The sequence below is a fragment of the Equus quagga genome, chromosome 15 (assembly GCF_021613505.1).
Source record: "Equus quagga isolate Etosha38 chromosome 15, UCLA_HA_Equagga_1.0, whole genome shotgun sequence".
Classification (NCBI taxonomy): Eukaryota; Metazoa; Chordata; class Mammalia; order Perissodactyla; family Equidae; genus Equus; species Equus quagga.
The window spans coordinates 47,185,040-47,202,308 of NC_060281.1; the positions used below are offsets into that span (position 1 = coordinate 47,185,040).

The 17,269-nt window shown below is 38.8% G+C and overlaps 1 protein-coding gene across 4 annotated transcripts in view; it reads right to left on the reverse strand.

Moving 5' to 3' along the window:
- Positions 1-17,269, reverse strand: part of CAP2 (cyclase associated actin cytoskeleton regulatory protein 2) — a 131,710-nt gene that overhangs the window by 17,677 nt on the left and 96,764 nt on the right. For all 4 annotated transcript variants that reach the window (XM_046638691.1, XM_046638690.1, XM_046638689.1 and 1 more), the window contains one exon: positions 15,183-15,288. In XM_046638691.1, the coding sequence (XP_046494647.1) occupies positions 15,183-15,288 (106 nt within the window). The remainder of the gene's footprint in view (positions 1-15,182; positions 15,289-17,269) is intronic.

The following is a 17,269-nucleotide window of genomic DNA, read 5'->3' on the forward strand; positions in this document are numbered from 1 at the left end:
CTTAAACATTATCATTAGAAGAAAAAAAATTTGTAACTGCACGTGGTGACAAATGTTAACTAGACTTATTGTGGCAATCATTTCACAATATATACAAATATTGAATCACTATGTTGTACACCTGAAACTAATATGTTATATATCAATTATATCTCAATAAAAAATTACTTAAAAAACCAAAGCCTTCTTCAGGGAAATCCTTTACACTAAATTCACACTTTTTTTTTTACTAGTCACTAGTCAAATGAAAGAACCAGAGGCGTGGTCTACTTCAACACATATGTAGTGTTGCTCTTGGGCCTCTGGCTTGAATATACATGACTGAAGTATTGGGAGGTCATGTAATAACGGCTTAGTTTGTAGGTCCATCCCTCTATGCCTTAGCAGCTGACTGAGCTCCTACAGCCAACTGTTGAGCCAGGCTTGATCCTATGGTGATAGAAGAAGTCTTGGGTGTTAACGCTGGCATCTCAGCAGCAAATCACCTTTGACACTGGTTTGTTGTGACTCTGTGCCTTGGCTCTAGAAATTTGTCATATACATTTTTCCTGAGTACCCAGCGGTTCCAGGAATACAGTACTTGCACCTAAATCTTGTTTCCCTGCTTAGCGCTCAAGTTGTTCTGAGATGGGGTCCTGAACCCCCTCCTGGGGACTGGAAATTTAAGGCCATTTTCTCTTGGTGGGATTTCCTTTTGAGATAAAGTCTCATGGCAGACGGAATGCACCAGGTTGTCTAGACTGAATGAAAAGCAGCGGATCCGATCAGGGCATATAACCTCAGCTGCCTGTTGACTGATCCACCACTTCTTATTCTCAGTGGGAGAGGGGCCCTGTGGGAAGTGGAGCTAAGAGGAGAAAGGAAGCCCAGAAGAGGGCAGATTTGGCAGAGTTCACGTTCTGAGTTGGGTCAGTGTAGCGATGGAGAAGGATAGCTCCGAGATGGGCATACTTGTCTGGGAGGCGCTGGGAACCAGGGCTGGGGAGAGCCTCTGAGCCACACACCTGCTCCAGGAACCTGAGAGGGTCCTGAGAGAGTCACAGAGGATGGCATTTAATTAGCTTACAGACTACATTCATTTCTCCTAGCAGAGGCTAAGGGGTCAGATCTACAGAAGCAGAATGAAACAAAGACATTTAATAAAAGATGCCATTTACTTGCAAATTATCCGAATATTTCTGGTCTTTCTAAAAGAACCCCTTTCTTTCTTTTTTTTTTTTTTTGTTATTTAAAACAATGTATATTTATTGATATCTGAATGTTACCTCTGAGCAGCAATTAGAATAGTGGAGTACCACTTTTATTGTATAAGCTTTTTTTGGTAATAGCTTTATTGAGGTATAATTCACATGCCATAAAATTCACTCATTTGTAGTATATAATTCAGTGGTTTTTAACCTATTCACAGAGTTGTGCAACCATCACTACAGTCAACGTTAGAACACTTTTATCAGCCCAAAAGGAAACCCCCAACCTTGAGCCATCAATCCCCAGTTCTTCCATCCCTCCCATTAAGCAACTGCTAATCTACTTTGTATCTCTCTGGATTTGCCTATTAAAAGAACCCCTTTCTTAACAGAAAAAAATTCTTTATAGTGCGTTTGACCTTGGCAATTAATTTTATTTCTACAGTGTAGAATTATACTTCTAAAAGCTCAGAAGCTACAGGATTAGGATATCATGGGACTTGCACAAGGTCACATCGCCCAGAAAGTCAAGGTGAAGACTGAAATAGAGGAACCTGAAGGGAGAAAGACTTCACCTTAGTTAAGCACCAATGACCCCCACACAAATGCTTTTTTAAAGTCCTACTTTGTCATGCTGATGAAATGAGTCTCAAGTACCTTAGAGACCCGGACTGGGAACAACTGAACAATAAATTTCATTAAGGTCATTGTAACAGTGGCTTACAACTTAAAAACAAGAAAAGCAGCACACGTGATTTTAAATGTCCATATTAGGAGTGCAAAAGTTTACTTACGTTGCAAGACCACAGCACAAAACCTAAAAACGCTGCTTTTGAAAGCTCAATTAAGATTAATTTTGGGAGCAGACGTTTGATTATATACTTTTTTAGGGGGGCACAAAAAGACTTTTTTAAAAGCCTGCAAATCCCTTTCTCTAAGTTAATTTCAACTGTCCTGGGTACGGCTGCCTCCTTTGATTTTAAATACATGAATTATAACTATAAAATAATGAAACCATTGTATGCGGCATGTGGAAAGCTTGTAACGTTTTGGTTGCATATACTATCTATACACAATTATATAACTATTTTACATATAATATAATTACATACTAATGTGCATCAAAATTTTTTTTGTTATTTGAAATAATTACTAATCATTTTATTACTTTAGAATTTAGATTTTATTCTGAAAGGAAAACTACTTCCAGTTCTTAAATGAAATATCCACCTTGCTTTGTTGGTGGCAACTACGTATGTAATTAACAACCCACTTCTAGCTTCCGTGACAAACCCAGTTGCCTTAGTTGTCCAGCTAATTCTGAGACAGTCTAGTTTTGGATCTAAGTAATCTACAAAACTGACTTCAGGGGGCCAGGCCGGTGGCACAGCGGTTAAGTTCCCACATTCTGCTTCGGCGGCCCAGGGTTCCCCGCTTTCGGATCCCGGGTGCAGACATGGCACCGCTTCTCAAGCCATGCTGTGGTGGGCGTCCCACATATAAAGTAGAGGAAGATGGGCACGGGTGTTAGCTCAGGGCTAATCTTCCTAAATAAATAAATAAAATGACTTCAAGGATGCGTTTTGTTGACTTTGTAGGAAGTATGACCAATAGGGTACTTTTAGAGGTTTTACGTTTTTGTGCAAAATTAAGCAAAAAGTGAAGCATGGCTGCTCAAGTTAAAAAAAAAATCAGCTCTAAAGAAAATTTTTGTATGTAAGATTTTCTGTCCCAGATAATTAAATTGCTTGGAAATTTCACATTTTAAGTTCTAGGATTTTTCAAACCCAACAATAGAGGTAGCAAGTGATTTGGTCCAAACAGAACCTAACTCTTTACTAGATGAATTGAAAATGAATTAGACTAAGTAGGGCTCATCTGTCAGTCCATTCGACAAGCCTTCACCGAGTGCCACCTTGCCAGGACCGGGGTATACAACGAAGTAGGCATACGTCCTGTTTGTTAGGAAGTTCATAATCTAGGGGGGTGGCAAGTGCACCAGTAAGGAACCGCAGGTGCACTCTGATATGCGGCATGTGTCACAAGAACAAGGGACACTGGAGGCACAAAGGAGGAAGTGACTGGCTCTCCTCAGGAGGGTGGGGTGAGGGCAGCCAGAGAAGGGGCTGATTCGGCTGAGGCCTGGACCACGCCATCGTATGCTTTGTAGGTCTCTGTCCCATAAGGAGAGACACCAAGGGGTTTAAAGCAAGGGAGAAATGTATGTATAGATAACATTAATCTCCAACTTGATGAATAGGTCAGGCAACCTATATCCTGGCCTGTGTTTTAACTAATTTTTTAGAAAGCAGAGACCAAGAAAATAAAAATACCTTGTGACAGTCTCTTGGAACAGGTGGATTGTGTCCCTCACAACAGAGCTTCTGTTACGATGTTTCTTCTATAAAACTAGCTTAGTGATAGCAATATTTTGAGCCACCTGTCTTTAAGTATTTGTGGAGATCGTAGAGAAACCTACAAGTGAAACAGCTAACGTGCAGTGATACTGTTTATGGGTTTTACTGCCCCCCTGTCCTTCCCTCATGGCCACTGTCCCAACTCTCCTTTGTGCACACACACATACTGCTGTCTTCTGGTTCTTGGTCAGATCCTCTCTTTAGCTGTCCGTCTTTGAGCCATCCTGGCCCATTAATCACCGGGATTACAGTTAATGATCTCCAGGTAGCAGTGACAACTTACATGTGCCCAATTACACACGTCAAAAGCAGATTAAATATCACAAAGCCATTTCAATCACAAATACACTTACAGAAACATGCTTCAGCTACAGGAATTCACAGTGTTTCACAACTGAACATTTTTGTAAAATGCAGCTTATTAATTTTTCCAGAGACGAAGAATCTCAAATGACCTTGTGTAACATGGCACATAAAATAAGAAGAAGATAAACCTCTCATATACCACAACAGGAGGAAGGGATTAAAAGAAAGAACTATTGGGCTAGCCTCATGGCCTAGTGGTTAAGTTGGCTCACTCTGTTTTGGCGACCCAGGTTCAGTTCCCAGGCACTGACCTACACCCCTAGTTGGTGGCCATGTTGTGGTGGCAGCCGACATACAAAATAGAGGAAGATTTGCAAAAGATGTTAGCTCAGGGTGAATCTTCCTCAGGAAAAAAAAAAAGAAAGAAAGAACTACCAATTTCAGAACTGAAGACTCACTTTTTATACACATAGTTTTCACGGCAGCAAAAAATACTTCACAAATTCATGGTTTAGGGTTTGTTTACATTTTAGATGTCAAAACTAATTTCTTTCTATTTTCTGCAAGATGTACTTTGATCAAGAACAAGACACATTTCCAAATTTGTCAATTTCGGTAAGTACTTGCAAATTTTACATTCATATTTATATCACACTTTTATTGGCAGACAACTATAATCAAGAAAAAAGATTGCACATAAACTAACAGATGATCATCCTGTACAACGTTAAGTGTAAGCCAAAGTGAATTTATGACTTTCGTCTCTATTCTCTTATTTTTATCACTTTCTATAATTTTGAGACTTCTTCTGCCAATGAAAACAAAGTTTCTGGAGGTCTTTGCAAGAAAACAGAATTGTTAAAAATACTACAATGAAGGGCGGTATAATATTTTAAGCATATGTTTATTAATAATTTTTTAAAAGTCAATTTAGGGAATATTTTCTATTTCATCTACGTCACAGAACACCACTGGAATTTCAGATTTCCAGTGAATTTCCAGTGCAACGGTAGTTACATGCAGCCGAAATAAAACGATGGTCCTACAATTATGACAGAAACGTGGGGCCCATTTTGATGAGTTTTCTGCAGAGGCAAGACTCTAACACCTCGATCTCAAGATTGAAGTACATGAGGGAAGGTAGTGAAAAACCTAAATCTTGTGGTTTCATCAATGACTTCTGATAGTTTCACTCTTCCCCATGCCTCCCAACCTCCTGTGGTCTCTGATGACCTGGAGGGTTGGAAGCTATGGCGGTAGTTGAAAAAAGACAGAACAAGAACCAAAGTTGCTTTGTAAAAACAGCTTTAAATTGGGAAACAGCCTGGGAATAACATATGCAGTTTACATTAGTTCATGGAAACCAGTAACTTTGGTGTTTATGCTTGTCGTTCTCCTAATTTAATATCTGAACGTGGTCCTTCAAAAAAAACGGGGTGATTTCTGTTCTACATGCCCAAGGTAGAAATGTTTGATAAAAGCAGACCAAGCCCTCACAGCAGAATATGGAACACCATCTAATTCACTCACGTGATCTAGCTATTTTGCATAAATGGTCTTGATAAGCAGCCTTAATTAATAGTTTGGCCTTGCTTTGGTCCTGCCATATGAACCAAATCTGGGATTTCCAGATTGACTTCTCTTCTTATCTGCCAGGTTTGGCAGCTTGAAAATATAATTTCCCATAAAAAAAGAAAAGATAAAATTAAATCTTCCACGGGAAAATTTTCCAGAGTTAAAGATAGAGGATACCCATCAAAGAGACAAACTATAGATAGCCAACAGTTATATGAAGACCAAGACAGACATGTGGCTTGAATTATCTGGACAACTACTTCATCTGGCCAGAAAAGCCTAGATCTGAACTATCATTGAATGAAAGTTTTTATTTTTCTTTCAGATTTTAGGGTCATAAATAAACTACCGTATTTCTCAAATTATCCATACTTGGTAAATGGCAGAGGTCGGGGGTGAGGCAAAATAATAGCTGTTACAAAGATGATTACCATTTGGCTCTACATTAGGGACGTTATTTACCTAGGAAAAAATTTAAAAATAGAAGAGTCAACAACTCCAGAGCTTTAGAGTTGAGGCACACTAAGACAGAGCAACGTTTGCCTCCGTTTCAGTTCCAAAATCCACAGGAAAGGTTAATTGGTGCTTAAGTCTGGGATTAGCAAAGCTTGCATCAAGGCTACCACCTGGCCCAACAAACTGTGATCTGGGCTGGGCTGTGTGTTATATTCTATGAAAGGTTTGTTTTTATCTTTAGAAGGCAATCTGGACGTTTCCCCCATCCCTTCTTAAGAAAACCTTTTTGCTTAATCTAACATTGGCTTGCATTTCCTGAGTTTATACCAACTAGGAATTAGGGGCATGTGGGTGGCAAGGGATAGATACAGGGAGGCATTTGTGATCAACATGCCGTTGTCTGTAATAAAATGCGTTGTCCATTTCCATCACCATCATTTGATCGAAGAAATAAAGAAATGTTATTTATGTAGCTCTTGAACAACGAACACAATCTGTAGTTAATGGAATAACACTCAAAATTTCCTTGTGAAGAAATGCGATTACAAATTAAACTGTACAATTTAGCAAATGCGTTTGGACATTGTCTGTGTTTAAGGCCGCATATCAGTCACTGCTGCAGATCCCAGGCAGAATGGGAAAAGGATCGTCCTTTCAATGAGCTCACAGCCTCGGAGGAGACAGAAGACACTCAGTGTTCCCAGACAAGGTACTTGGCTCTTGGCCTTTGTGTCCTTGCTCAGGCTGGGCCTTTATTTGGAAGGCTCTTCCCCAATTAACTATCTAGAAAGCTCTTACATATCCTTCAAGGCTCAACTCAAAGGTCTCTTCTTTTTGTAGGTTTTCTGGAGCTCTCCTAAGGAAATTTTCTGTTTCTCTATTATAAGGACCTGTTAGAAACACCCTTATTATGATACTTCATATTATTTTGTAATTATTTATCTGTGAATTCAGGTTTGGTCATCTCCCAAGGCTGAGCTCTGAAGAGACACTCATTATTCATCTTAATGTCACCAGTAATGTGCCCCAGTGCCTGAAACGTGGTAGGTGCTTCATAAATATTTACTGAAGTGACTAAGTAACTGCTTTATAAGGTAGAAAGTGTTAAGCATCACAAAAGAAGCACAGATTTTAAGAAGTCCTGTGGAGGGAAAGGATAACTTCCAGCTTGGGGCAGGGCATGGTGATAAGCAGGGATCAGAGAGGCCTTTGGGAGAGAAGATGGTTTGAAATAGACTTTGAAGGATGGATGGACCGGATTTGACACAAGAAAGCAAGAGCAAGGGGATCCCAGGAGCAGGGGACATGAAGGTTGTCATTACAACAAATAAATGTAACTGAACTGTTAGCCGTCACATAAGAACTTACAGATCCACATTAGTATTGTCTTCCAAAGCATTACCTTCTGATGCCACACACCTTGTTTCATGACTTTCTTTTAGGATTGCCTTCAGACCTGTTTCCAAAAACAGACACACCAAATAATCATTCATGCCTTATACTCTGCTCCTTTTGACTGGAAAGAGTATTATTTGAATTAATCTCTCTCCAGAGAGGGTCTCAATGGGTTTTGGCCATTTGAAAAGATAAAATTCACTTTTAAAGAAGAAAGATATGCTACCAGTTAGTATCCTAAAAAGGATGGGCCAAAGGCTTTATCTGCCATTGCCCTTTCTCACTGGAGGTGGGGAGGGACAGGGAGACAGAAAAAGCCATTCAGCAGTGGCAACAATTACTGGGAGGCCCAGTCTTAGGAAGTGGGGGAGTCCTGGGGGAGTAAAGGCTAAGGGGGCGGACCCAGAGGTGTGGCACCTCCACAGTGAAGGAGAACCCAGGGATGCCCAGTGCGGCTCCGCTTTCGGCTGGACTGACAGCCGAGTTTTCTCAAAGTCTCCTCCTGTCCAGGCACCACCAGCTCTGCTCTGGAGAGCACCTCTGGCTGCACCCTTCAACCACAACCTCCTGACTTTCCTAAGAGGAGCTGGAGGAGAGAGGGGCAACAGGACCTCCCCCCTCCCCCACTGCCTCCAACATTACGCATTAAAGAATTTTAAATAAACACGCCTTAATTAAAATATTCCTGAGGTGATGGTTTAAACAGGAATGTATATTAACTTGCTGGACCTCAGGTTTAGAGAGTTTGAGTTCTTGGTTATGAAACAGTTCTAGCAAATAAAATTATCTTGATCGTTAAATTAGGCAGTTTTAAAAGCTACTACTGTTTTGATTTAGGGAGAGAAAGATTTAAATACTCTAAAAACATTTATGTATTCTTATCAACTAACAATAAAACTCAAAGGTATTTATGAGACAAAAATAGTTCTAAATATAAAAAGCTTACTTAGAGCTTCAAAAGACAGCTAACTTTAAACTACTGTGAATGACATTGTAGACATTTATTGTTGACTTACATTTATTCTACTGAAAATACAGCATAGGTAAAAATAAAATTCACAAATAATCCCCAACCTTCAAATGGCAGAAATTGAACCTATCGGCAATAATCCATCAAATCAGACAACTGGTCCATAAACAATTAAGAGATCATTACACAAAATCTTCTTACTCCTTAATTCTATAAAACTGCATCTACCTCCAACCTTCCAGAAACTATTTTCTAAAGGTCACTAATAAGATGGATGATGGCAGCCTTTTTCCAATCCTTACTCTCCCTGACTTGTCATAGTTGATAGCAATAGCTAGTCTCTTTCTTATAGCTTTGAGACCCTCAAATCTTTAGTTCTTTTCTCTCTCTTCTTTGTTGCCTTGACTCATTTACTCCATTCCCTAAATAAGTTTTTATCTGTTTTATCCTCCATCACATTCTCTTTTTTCTATCTTTCCATCTATTCCACTATCATCTCTAGGTCTCCCCTTTCAGTGAATTTCAGACCTGCATTTCACCTGCCTGCTCCACCTCTCCATCCAGATGGACGTCTCACTTGCACCTGCTGAAAGCTCATGTGAATACTTTCCTTACTCATGTGACTATCTGGTGAAAAAACATGGTGGAAGCTCACATGAATATTTTTCTTGCCCTTCTATTAGCTCTTCCTGTTAATTTCCCTATTTTTATTGATGTTACTATGATTCTCTCAGACTTCCAGATTGGAAAATTTCTGTTTAGACTTGATCTCTCTCTCTCTTTCCTCTGTCCTCCAACTCAGCGTCCACTCCATCTCTTTGCATTGCCACGGTCACCCTCTAGGTCACATACTAATGACCCCTCCCCTAGCCATCCACTTGTCTTCTAACATGTATCAGGGCCTCTAATCGCTTCCCTTTTCCATCTATCATGAACAACTGCTAAATTATTATTTACAGTGTGTAACTTTCTGCTTAAAAACCTATCTTGAAGGAAAAAACCCTGCACATCACTACAGACCCATCTTCTTAGGTAACACATAAGGATTTCACTACCTCGCCCCAGTTTGCCTTTCTGGCCTCACCTCTTGCTATGTTCAGCTCTGCAAAACTACCAGCTTTTCTCTCAAAGTACTTTGTTCACATCCTACGTGCATGTGCTGAATTCTCTGCTAGAAATTGCCCCTTCCATTACTGTCTGCCTAAGGAACACCGAAATTGTTCTCATGCTTCCAGACTCAATCAAATGTCAACCTCCTTGTTGCCTTCTGTACCCACCCAGGTGTCTAATTTGCAAGGTTTACCTGCTAATAGAGCTTCGTATTGTTGTTATTTATTTTTGCATCATAATTAAAACCTGCTCCTTGATGGCAGAAACTGTGCCATAAATATAATGTCTAGTGTGTGCTTTGTACATGGTAGGTAGCCACTAAACAGTTATTAAGTAAATGAATTACTAAATAAATAAATGAGTAAAAGTTAACGATCTCCCTTGAGGCTTGCTCAAATTGGACTCCTTTGGTCCAACTTGAACATACTAGAGCAGTGCTTTTCAAACTTCAATGTGCATATAAATCACCTGGGGGAATCTTGTTAAAAATGCAGGTTCTGACTCAAGAAGTCTGGGGTGGGGCCTGAGATTGTACATTTCTAACAAGTTCCCAGATTGCTCCTGGTCCAAGAACCACACCATACTACAGGACTCGGTGTTCCTCCCATGTTTTCCTGGTCAATGCAAGCATCGTGCCTTGCGCTTACCTCTAGCACATTACTCACCTTGTTATATATCGTGTTATATTGTTCATGTCTTCTTCAGCTAGAATGTGAGTTTCAGGGGACAGGAACTGTGTCTATTGTGTCATATACCCATCTTTGTATTCTTTGCACCTTGCCCGAAACCTGGTGCACGTAGGTGCTTAAGCAATGTTTGTTTAATTACTGTAGTCTCTTTCAGGCTGAACTCACAGCCATTTCCAACCCAACTTCATTATCTGTGCATTTGGAGCTCCTTTCTTAGTCAATGACACTCCTAACTCCTCTGAGCATTCTGGATCTCTTCCACAGGAGAATGAAAGTAATTGGCTACCCAAAGCCCCCAAAGGGAGCCAAAAACCCAGGAGCAATTAAGTAGACTGAAAGCAGCCGTGGTCAGGCAGACTGGTGAGAACCACTCTCTGTAGACCCATAGAGGAGATCAACGAGCTTTGTGATCCAGACAACCAACACACCCTCTGAGGCTTTACTTAAACGCTTTGATTAACAAATAGAAGGCACAAGTTTGGCACAAGTTCTAAATGAAAATTTTGATATAAAAGATTGAGAACAGTTTTTGCTTGTAAAAATCAAGAGAGGCCAGAAGATTTGAAAACTTACAAGACATACATATTTAACGACATGCTACAGAGTCTACATTATTTATAAGTCAGGATACCCTCTGGCTGAGTTTTAATTTGATCACAAGCAAACTGTTAAACTTTCGCTCTGTTAATGGACATTTGGCTTTTATATTGAGGAATAGGCTGAAAAGAAATATCCACTTGGAGGAAAAGGATTGATCATAGAGAGTCTCGCTTTGAGAAAAATAAAACCCCACTTTGTCTGTGCTTGTAACCACTCTCAACTATCTGCATTTTCTGGAGGGCAGGTTAGGATGTGTGACAATTGGCGTATAGGATAGATTTCTTAAATCCACATTATTAACAGAAAGAATTACATCACCACTGCATAAGACTTTCTATACATCCATCTATGTGTAGTTTTACTCTATTCCACAAATAATTATACCCTCGTTGTTCCAAAAGGCAAAGTAATTCGGAAAGACATACGAAAGGACAGAAATATGTTAACAAGTTTAATTCCAGAAAGTTAAGAAAACAACCACATTTCTATCCTATTCATTGAATTCTTTTCATAACCTTTTCCTGGCTAGGTCCACACAGAATAGAATAATAATTTGAATGTTGATCTGGACAATTCATAGAAAAAAATCAGTCATTTCAGTAATTATAAGTGGAAAGATTAGGCCTTAGTCTTTCAGCTTTAGTTATCTGATTTGCAGGAACTGCCAACGACTATTCCAAATCTGACCAACTACAAGGGATGATACACAACATTGTCTCTATTGGGTTCCTGCCAAAAGATCAATTTATTCAACAAAGCGCATTTGAAACCCGGCACTGAGGAAACTATGTAAATTAACATGGGAAAGAATTCCCAATAATTAAACCAACTGATAACTGCGAGAGTTTCTGGTATAGTCCTTCTAGTTCACGGTCAGGTTGAAGAAAAGCTTACAGAAATGAGAAGATTCCTTTTACCACAGTAAATGTAACAAGAAATTCCAGATAGATTACTCCACAGCCGCTTTTTCCCCCAAGCGCACCCCCACCCCCACGCCAGCACACTTGTGCACACACATAGATCCCACTCTCCAATCACGGTCCTGAAAAATCGCTGGCCTCAAAGTTTTACATTTTGCCCTGACAACTGAAGGGAGCAACAGTTGCCCGTCACAGCTGCAGTCTGAACACAAAGGTTAGGAGGTGGGAGGAGGCAAATTCAGTTTCAACTATTAACTCGGAGAATGATAATTTCTTAGAGTGGCGCACCCTCAGAAACTGAGTCCGGGGCAGCATGTTGTCCATCACTAAAAACCCCCAAGAGCTCAAATCTCAAAATCCAGTTTGAAAATAGAAGAAAACAACAGTTACTCAAAATACTTGAGATGTTAAGTCGCCTCAGCTTTTCAACTGTGTCCATTAAGATGGAATGCGTCTCTTAAAATTTCTGAATATTGTGGTCTCAGTGAACACTAACACGACATCTCTCCACATTCTCAGTGATCCTTATCATCTTACAAATACATACTTTTGGGATAGTTGTGACCAGCGGGCAAATAAATGATTTTTATTTATTTTTTTCTTCCCAAAGGCCATTTGATCAGACCATTCTAATAGCTTTTTCCTTTCTCCTTACAAAAATGCTGTGATTCTGGTTAAAATTGTTTATCATTTATTTTGCTGGTACATCGACAGACCATAGTAAGTGAGGAGAAATTAGTTTGATTTATGCTATGGATTATGTTTTGGAATCTTTTAAATAGTTTTCAATAATTTAGATTAAAAATTAAAAACTATAATTTTTATGATATACTTTGTAATCATTTTTTTTCTACCCCTAAACCTTAGAAGAAGAGGACAAAAATATTAGGAAATATATTTCTATGCATGTGCCTTAAAGCTTGTCAAAAAATTTTGTACATATGATGTTATCTCTGAATCAACATTTTCTTGCCATAATCATTCCTCACTTTTAATATCTGGCCAAAACTTTATCGTACTACTTTTCCACTAAAGAAATGAAGTAGATGCTTTGCTTTATAATGCTTACTATTTTAAATAGAAATTTCTCATAGCATAACATGTACTCAATAAATAATAGCTGTCATTATTATTATGGCAATCCATGCTGCCCAATGTATGTTCTAAGGATTATATTCTATATAAATGTATATATATTTATATTGTATAAATATAACACTTATGTTTTATAATGTGTTTTTCAAATGTGGGATGTGACCCATTAGTGGGTCATGAAATCAATCTAGTGGGTCTCAGCTAGAATTATATTAAAAAAATGAAATAGAAGAGAAAATATCTGAATGAATTTCACGTGGTAAGAGAAAGCATTGTTTTGTGAAACTTGTTTTAGCATTGTGAGTAGGGTGCGTGTGTGTATAAAATGTATTTCTTACTATGGGTTGCTTTAAAAGTTTGAAAGTCATTGATTGTCACATGGCACATATTTCCAATGAACATAATGAAAAGATAAGTATTCACTTTAGAAAAAGGAAAACAACTACATTTATTTTTCTATAATTAATAATCAATTCTTCTCTTTTATGTTCAAAACACGATTACTCAGCTTAGTACATTGCATTAAAGGTATTCAAACCATTTAAAAGTAATTTTCTATTCATTTTCCACAGGCACCATTAGAGAATTAATAGGCTAACATTTGTTGACATGATTATTTTCCCCAAATGGATTCTCACTCCTTTACCATTTATCTATCATGAAATAATAAGACATCCAAGGACTCTCGATGTTTAGTCTATATTCTCTAATGATGACCTATCTCCATGGCTAACACGTGACAATTCCTCTGTATGACACACCGATCCATAACAAAACAGCATCTCATTGGAAATCTATGAAAAATAATTCCAATTAGTCTGTACAAACATCCACCTACATCCACATACACCCTTCCATATTAAAACCTTTCAAATGTTTACGGGCTCTCTTCTCAGAAATCATAATGTTGTGTGTGAAGAAAAATAATCAACTTAGTTCTTGTATCTTGCACTGTACATTTCAGTACTATGCAGAAAATAGGCCAAGTAGAAAATAAAAAGAAGCATCAGTCTTTAGGAATCAATTTTAACATTTGTACACATGTTGGGGAACAAAGGCAGAAGTCCCATACTCCCTTGAAAAATCACAAACTCTGCCTTGGTATTCAGCCTGCTATACTGACATCAATATTCAGAACGAGGGTTGGGTGCTAGAGTATAGCTTTCAGCAGAGTGAAGGTTCTGCCCTTGAATAGAATTCACAAATACGCCACGTCGTCCTCTCAACATTTACTCCAGTGAGACCATCCACCGTGACCATTCAAAGGTAACAGTGATTTCTAATGGAAAGGAGTTTCCATGGGAATACTTTCTATAAGAAGTGCGGTGACTTAAAAGGGCAGGGAAGATTCTAAGAGTCCTCTGCCTCACAATTTAGTGCAAACCATTTACTGAGTACTTACTCTGTGCCAGGCACTATGCTGGTGACTGCAGACAGAGATGAGTTTCCACTCAAGTAGTAAAGTCCCAAAAGCACCAAGAAATTACAATTCTCTCTGCTAAGGACTATGATTGAGCTATACTCAAGATATGAAGGAGGCGTAGAGAGCCACCCAACCGGGACTGGGAGCCAATGGAGATCAATGGAAATTTCTTAAAGAGGCAACGTTGGAGCTGAGTATTGGGGCAGAGGGAGGGGTGCTTCCCTGAGGGGACTCAGGTCACACGGCATAATATATGTTCGGGACATTGCAATACAGTCTAAACCATATGAGATTTGCAGATTTTGCCACAACAACAATTGGATTTGGTTTGACCTAATCATTGCATGTGTTCGGAATTTTACACGTGGTCTGGCAGTACTGGGATGCAGGGAGACACAGGAAGATGGGAGAGACGAGGCCGAAGAAGAGGGCAAAGGTCAGACCAACTTCTCACAGGGAATTCAAGTGGGAACAGATGCAGGCTGAGATTTTATCCTACGTCTAGGATAACACTAGGATTACCCAAATATTCAAAAATATTATTTGATAAACTTTAAAACAGCAAAAAAGAAATTAAAAACATTTAAAAAGACAGTTTATTCATAACTCCACCTCCTTAAAATGGTACCTATTTTCAAAGCATCCTGTTTCCTTCCCTTTTTCTCACACAATTTCTTAATATATATGCCATCCTAGTACTTATAAACTTCTGCATTCTCCTTTATCACTTAACATTGACTGGCAAATCACTTCCTACGTAATCATCCTATACGTTATTGTTAATGGCTGTGGAGTGTTTCATTGCATTCTTACCGTGAATAACTCAACCATTTTCCTTCTGTATGTCATGTAGGCAGTTTCCAGATTGTAGGCATTTCCAGTCCTATGACAAATGACATTCTCATAAACAGTTTCTACATGTATATTTTGTCTTATGCTTTTCTTGAGGTAAATTCTAAAGTGTGAGATTACGAGGCTACCAGGAATGAATATTTTTATGGACTTTTATTACCTTGGTGGAAGGGGGCTTGGTACTCACTGTTTTGCTCCAGGTGAGGCCCGTGGTGTGGTGCTCCTTGATGTATGTTTGAAGCTCACTCCAAATGTTCAAATATGAATTCACCCAATCCACATGGCGTAAATCACTTTGTTATAAAAGAGAGTGGAAGAGAGTGGAGTTAGGATCCAAAATAAAATTTAAAAAAGACTGAGGGGCACATGGAAATCCAGTAACCAAGACTCCAGATGACTCTGGAGCAATTGTCTTTCCAGTCCAGTCTCCAAGAACTGATTCCAGAAAGAATCATGTAAGGATGTTGGTCCAGGTCTCTCCGAGAGAAGCCAAGTGGAGAAGAGAGGACCACAGAGAGGGGACCCCACCGAACAAGCCAATTTGGGCTATGTGTCCTCATGTCATCTCTAATGGGGAGATGAACATAGAAAGGAGACCGTTTCTTTCTGAACTGCTTCTGATGCAAAATGAAAAACAGCTTTCAGGAGGGAGAATGGTACAGAGAAGAAAAAAAGTCCTTTGGCTGGTTTTCTAATAGTTTGGTTGAATTATTCAGTTGAAAGTATAACCAAATTAGAGAATTTTAGATTGGTAAGGAAGTTGCTATTATAAGAAAAGTTATTTCCTACAAATAGGTAACACATCATACTTTTAAAGGGACATTCACTCAAATTACCTTAATTTGATACTCCTGATGACAAGGGCATGATCAGTATTTTTATCCCAATTTTACTAAACCAAAAGGTAGTAAAATGCTTACCTTTTAAAACAAGATTAAGATACAGGATTGAGAGAGCTGTTAGAAATATTAAACTTAAAGACAGGAAAAAAAATAGTTGCATTTCCTTTGGATAATTTCCACCCACGTATTTTTTTTCCACTTTGAATGAAGTAGCGATAAATGAGAAAATGATGAAATCTCAGTTAACAAAAATGTAATCATGAACCTGGGCGGGTAAACTGAAGACAATCACTGAAGGAAATCTCCATTATTCAAGCTCTTGTCAATAATGACTTGTCTCTGGACATATTTTGTTTTGTTTTCCTTGAAAAGCTCCAAGTACCACCAGCATTTTTAGAATCCCATTGCATTATCAGGCCATTTAAGACAAGTGAAATAGGGAATTGAAGTCATAATTGTCCACCCCTCAAAAAGGAAAAATGTGAGCGTGATTTTGTTCCACATTTTCAGGTTTACCGAACATATTTATCAAATCTATGAAATACTTCATTGTCACTTTCTCTCACTTTCACAGTCAAAACCCAAAAGGCTAAGTGTGGCTCCACATGTCTCTCATGTCAGTTTCCTTATCCTATAGGGTTTTGTGCAGGTCTGAGTACAGTGCCTTGCACATAGGAAGCAGTATATACAACAGTTATTATTAGAGAACTAAAATCATCTCAACATAAATGCACACACATTTATATATATGATCATTTAATACATATTATGAATATGTATATATGTGTATGTAGATATAACACACACATGTCTGTAGACATTATAGAAATAGCAGGCTGCATGTTCAATATACTTTCTATTAAAAAGTTTAACAACTGGGGCCGGCCCCGTGGTATAGTGGTTAAGTCCGTATGTTCTGCTTCGGCGGCCCAGGCTTTGCGGGTTGGCATCCCAGGTGTGGACCTACACACTGCTCACCAAGCCATGCTGTGGCAGCGTCCACATACAAAATAAAGGAGGACTGGCAAAGATGCTGGCTCAGGGACAATCTTCCTCACAAAAAAACGAAAAACAAAAAAAGTTTAAGAACCGATGAAGTCCAAACCTGCATAGGCAAATTCATTTTTCTTTTAACTATTACAGTATGATTTTGACTTGAAGAAACTGCTAGCAAAACTTGTAGTAAGGAATAACAGTATGGTGCCTTTTAACTTGAACTCAGTCTCTAAGAGACAACAAATTGAGCAGGACTCAACCACACACTGGGAGCTGCGAACCCATCCTCAGTTTCCATTTGCCCTGGAAGAAGCTATGGTGGGGGCATGTGACTTTTAATGATCATGACTCAGAGAGGTGGTACCTCCATAACATCAAAATAACTAACTTGCCCTATTCATTTATTAAAAAAGAGCCAAATGACAAGTCAAACCAG